The 5,478-nt window shown below is 48.4% G+C and overlaps 2 protein-coding genes across 2 annotated transcripts in view; both read left to right on the forward strand.

Annotated features, from left to right (window-relative positions):
* Nucleotides 1–627, forward strand: part of LOC102494527 (protocadherin gamma-B3) — a 2,464-nt gene extending 1,837 nt beyond the window's left edge. Inside the window, exon 2 of the mRNA XM_006156259.2 lies at nucleotides 5–627. Coding sequence (XP_006156321.1) covers nucleotides 5–622 — 618 coding nt within the window. The 3' untranslated portion in view covers nucleotides 623–627. The remainder of the gene's footprint in view (nucleotides 1–4) is intronic.
* A 1,106-nt stretch (nucleotides 628–1,733) lies between these two features.
* LOC102495342 (protocadherin gamma-A6) lies at nucleotides 1,734–4,693 on the forward strand. Its single transcript, XM_027774861.1, is given in 4 exon segments — nucleotides 1,734–2,304; nucleotides 2,306–2,528; nucleotides 2,595–4,170; nucleotides 4,173–4,693. Coding segments are annotated over 4 exon segments (2,505 nt in total). The 5' UTR covers nucleotides 1,734–2,119.
* Nucleotides 4,694–5,478: the final 785 nt, after the last annotated feature.

The raw sequence follows: 5,478 nt of genomic DNA on the forward strand, positions 1-5,478 counted from the left end.
TGCCGGGCTGTCCTACCACGTGCTGCAGGCCAGCGACCCAGGCCTCTTCAGCCTGGGGCTGCGCACGGGCGAGGTGCGCACAGCGCGCGCCCTGGGCGACAGGGACACAGCCCGGCAGCGCCTGTTGGTGGCTGTGCGAGATGGAGGGCGGCCACCCCTCTCCGCCACCGCCACGCTGCACCTGGTCTTCGCTGATAGCCTGCAAGAGGTACTGCCAGACCTGGGCGATAGTCCTGCGCCCTCTGACCCCCAGGCCGAGCTGCAGTTCTACCTGGTGGTGGCCCTGGCTCTGATCTCTGTGCTCTTCCTGCTCGCGGTGATTCTGGCGGTCGCCCTGCGCCTGCGGAGCTCCTCCAGCCCCGCGTCCTGGGGCTGCTTTCAGCCTGGCCTCAGCTCTATACCTGGGGTTCTTCCCAACTACTGCGAAGGCACTCTGCCTTATTCCTACAACTCATATGCTATCCCCCATTCCTCAAAGACTGAGTTTAAATTTCTGACGATAAAGCATGAAAGTGTTCCTCCTCAAGATCTGTGTGACGAATCCTCTTGGTTAGAAAGTAACAGTCATAATCCGGAAAGGACCCCTAATTCAGCCGAGACGCAACAGGTAAGTTTCTTCTAATATGTCCCCCCATAATTATAACTAAGTTCCAATTCCTTTTTTAAAAAACTTTTTTCAAATAATTATTTATTTTATTCATTCATTCATTTATTTTGTAGTTTGAACAGAGAGAGACAGAGGGTCAGAATGAGAGAGAGGAAGTGAGAAAGCAAGCCACCAGATTCAAGACTTGAACCCTGGTCAGCCATGTGGGAGTGTCCAGCGCCTTAACCACCATGCCACCTGCTGGTCCCCTACTAAGTTCCAATTCCTAATAAAGACAAAACCATACACAGGTTAAATATGCCCTAATTTTATTGTGTTTTATTGTTTTTTTTTTCTGGGCATAGAGGGTAGAAATTTTTTTATAGATTTATGTGTTGCAATTGCTCTTTTATAGACAAATCTCTATGATGGTCTTGATATTTTTGTTATTCCTAAAACAATATAATCAGCCACATTTTCAGTACAGTAGTGTCTAACGCTGTCCTTGTGAGACATGTTATCTATCTAGAATTAATCACAAATTTAAATAATTGTTTTGCTTCATTTCAGTGCAGTCAATCCTAAAATATATATAGTATATGATAAATATTTTAATGTAGCCTATGTATTTTTCACTTCCATTGCAGTGAGGCGTTTTTACTCTTGCTGTCTACATCAGGATGGTTCTTAGTCGACATATTAATAAAAAGAGATGACAGCTTCTGTTGTAACTGGTAGACTGGTTTAAAATGTGTTTGTGATTGTGGGTCCCCTTATTGAAATGGAGCAAATGTGAATGATGGTGATGCATGATCATTCAAAATTTATAGAAAAGGGGCCAGCAGGTGGCATGGTTGTTAAGGCATTGGACTCCCACATGACTGCCCACAGTTCAAGTCCCAGATCTGGTGGCTTGCTTTCTCACTTTTCCTCTCTCTCTCTCTCTCTCTCTCTCTCTCTCTCTGTCTCTCTCTCTCTCTCTCTCTCTCTCTCTCTCTCTGGTGAACACACATGGCCTATAACAAAATTTTGAAATAGTAATAATAAATAAAATTAAATAAGTAATTCTTTTTAAAAAAGATATATATGCAGGTATAATATATTTCTGCTTAGGTCCTAAGTGTATTCTTACAAACATGGGCTGGTGTATTCCAGGTAATTCCTAAAACTATTCACAATGATCTTTCATTCTTTTAAATGATTCATTTTCTTGGGGGAGAGATTTTGTGTCTGTGTGTTATTTCTGTAGATTTAGCAGAAATAAAACTCTGAATGTTAATTTCATAAAATGGTGCAGTATTAAGTTCGGACTCTAAGCGTCGCTGTTCACTAACCCGGGCAAGAAAGTCAATGGGAACTCGAATAACAGCCTCCAGACCAAAGCTGCGCCGGAATTCTGACCTGAAACGCTTCACAACTTGTCTCTGCTGGTTTAAAGACCTTGGCCTCCAATTCTGAGGAACGCAAAAGTGATTCAGATGCAGACCTGTTTTTCCTATTTGTAATCCCAGAGAAGTCCACAAGGAACCAGTTATGGCGTCTCTGCAGAGGCGCCCCCAGCTCAGCGAGCTCCTCCTGCTTTTCACCATCCTGAGGACGCCGTGGGGGGCCAGCGCTGGGCAAATCCGCTATTCTATTCCCGAGGAGCTGGACAAGGGCTCCTTCGTGGGCAGCATCTCCCAGGACCTGGGGCTGGAGCCCCGGGAGCTGGCGCAGCGCGATCGTCTCCCGAGGTAGGACGCAGCTGTTCGCTCTTAATCCGCGAAGCGGCAGCTTGATCACCGCGGGCAGGATAGACCGGGAGGAGCTCTGCGCTCAGAGCGCGCGGTGTCTGGTGAGTTTTAACATCCTTGTAGAAGATAAAATGAAGCTTTTCCCTGTCGAAGTAGAAATAATTGATATTAATGACAATGCACCCCAATTCTTAAGGGAAGAAATGGAAGTGAAAATTCCTGAAAACGCAGCTCCAGTAATTGATATTAATGACAATGCACCCCGATTCTTAAAGGAAGAATTGGAAGTGAAAATTCCTGAAAACGCAGCTCCATCCTCTCGCTTTCCACTAATGGAGGTCTATGACCCTGATGTGGGAATGAACTCTCTTCAGGGCTTCAAGCTCAGCGGTAATAGTCACTTCTCAGTGGATGGGCACAACGAAGCCCATGGGCCCAAGTACCCGGAGCTGGTGCTGGAAAGCGCCCTGGACCGAGAGGAAGAAGCTGTTCACCACCTAGTGCTTACTGCCATGGATGGGGGTGACCCTGTGCGCTCAGGCATGGCACGAATTCTGATAACTGTCCTAGATGTGAATGATAACGCTCCAGTGTTTACTCAGCCTGTCTACCGTGTTAGCATTCCTGAAAATCTGCCTGTAGGTACTCCAGTGTTGTCGGTAAATGCCACAGACCAGGATGAAGGAGTTCACGCTGAAGTTACATACTCCCTTGTGAAGATCACAGAAAAGATCGCACAGATTTTCTGTTTGAATGCTTTAACTGGAGAAATTTCGACTTCTGCAAATCTAGACTATGAAGACTCGAGCTTTTATGAGCTAGATGTTGAAGCCCGGGATGGGCCAGGTCTTCGAGATAGAGCAAAAGTCTTAATAACGATCGTGGATGTGAATGATAATGTCCCGGAAGTGGTTGTTACATCGGGAAGCAGGACGGTTGCGGAAAGCGCACCTCCAGGCACAGTTATCACTCTTTTTCAAGTGTATGATCGAGACTCCGGCCTGAATGGCCTGGTAACATGTTCCATCTCAAGAACTCTCCCGTTTGAACTGGAAAAATCAGTAGACAATTATTATCGATTAGTGACAAGTACAGTTCTAGACCGGGAACAGGTGCGCTTGTACAACATCACTCTAACAGCCATAGATAAAGGAACACCACCTCTGTCTACAGAAACCCTCATCTCCCTAAATGTGGCAGACACCAATGACAATCCGCCCACCTTCCCTCAGAACTCCTACTCTGTCTATGTCCTTGAGAACAACCCCAGAGGCGCCTCCATCTTCTCTGTCACTGCACAGGACCCTGACAGTGATGAGAACGCACGAGTCACCTACTCCCTGGCTGAAGGCACTCTCCAAGGGGCTCCTCTAACCTCCTACATCTCCATCAACTCCAACACCGGTGTACTGTATGCACTGCAATCCTTTGACTATGAACAGTTCAGAGACCTGCAGCTACTCGTGACAGCCAGCGACAGTGGAGACCCACCACTCAGTAGCAACGTGTCACTGAGCCTGTTTGTGCTGGACCAGAATGACAATGTGCCTGAGATCCTGTACCCCACCCTCCCTACTGATGGCTCTACTGGTGTGGAGTTGGCGCCCCGCTCTGCAGAACCTGGTTACCTGGTGACCAAGGTGGTGGCAGTGGATAAGGACTCAGGCCAGAACGCCTGGCTGTCCTACCGCCTGCTCAAGGCCAGCGAGCCTGGGCTCTTCTCTGTGGGGCTGCACACGGGCGAGGTGCGCACAGCGCGGGCCCTGCTGGACAGAGACGCGCTCAAGCAGAACCTGGTGATGGTCGTCCAGGATCATGGTCAGCCTCCTCTCTCGGCCACAGTCACCCTCACTGTGTGGCAGACAGCATTCCTGATGTCTTGGCAGACCTGGGCAGTTTGGAATCTTCCATTCACTCTGACGACTCAGGCCTTACCCTGTACCTGGTGGTGGCTGTGGCTGTGGTCTCCTGCGTCTTCTTGGCCTTTGTCATTGTGCTGCTGGCGCTCAGGCTGCGGCGCTGGCACTCATCACGCCTGCTCCAGGCTGCAAGTGGCAGGTTGACAAGTCGCTGGCACTCATCACGCCTGCTCCAAGCTGCAGGTGGTGGGCTGGCCGGCCTGCCGACATCTCATTTCGTGGGCGTGGACGGGGTGCGGGCTTTCCTGCAGACCTATTCCCACGAGGTCTCCCTCACCGCGGACTCAAGGAAGAGCCACATCATCTTCCCCCAACCCAACTACGCGGACACGCTCATCAGCCAGGAGGGTTGTGAGAAAAGCGAGCCTCTTTTGATACAGGAAGATTCAAGTCTCTGTAAAGAGGACTTCCTTGGTCAGGTGAGGTTATTGTTTTTATTTGTACGGCAAATTTAAAAACTCTTTAATTAGTTTGTATAGTTTGTGCAGTGAATCGTAATTCTGACATCTTTATATCAATAGATCTCTGTTGAATTTTAGTTGAGTTTCATGAAAAATTATTAATTCATGCCCTATATTTTCTTTATCCTTCACCTGTTGGTAAACTATTTTTGCTTTGGAATGCATACATCTTGTTTCTTAGTTTTGGGTTTTTTTTTTTTTCCTATTATGTGACATGTGTGAGATCCTTTCTTTCTCCCAGAAAAAAAGTAGTGAGTAAAAAGACTGACTTGGGGACCAGCAGTTAGCATAATAGCTATGTCGCTGAACTCCCACATAGTCGACTAGTCGACTGTGGTTCGAGTCCCTGACCGGTGGCTTAAACTCAGGAGTCCCTAACCAGTGGCTTAAACTCAGGCCGGGTGCATGTGCTTGCATGCCTGAGATCCCGAGAGGAGAATGGAGAAGGGATTGGGGCATGGCCATCCCCCTGGGGGGTGAATTCTCACTTTCTGTCTCTCTGTCTCTCTCTGTCTTTCTGGTGAGCACAAGAGGCCTATAGCAAAAACCTCCCCCCTCCCCCCAAAAAAAGACTGACTTGATGGGGCCAGCAGATGGCATAGCGGTTATGTTGCTGGACTCCCACATGGCCAACTGCAGTTCCAGTCGGTGGCTTGAAACTCACACCAGGCACAGAGTGAGTGCTTGCAGTGCCTAAGATCCTGGGAGGAGAATGGAGAAGGGATTTTGGTGTGACCATCTCCCCTGGGGGGGGTGATTTCTCACTTCCCTCTCACTGT

This window comes from Tupaia chinensis, unplaced genomic scaffold (genome assembly GCF_000334495.1).
Source record: "Tupaia chinensis unplaced genomic scaffold, TupChi_1.0 Scaffold000484_1, whole genome shotgun sequence".
NCBI lineage: Eukaryota > Metazoa > Chordata > Mammalia > Scandentia > Tupaiidae > Tupaia > Tupaia belangeri.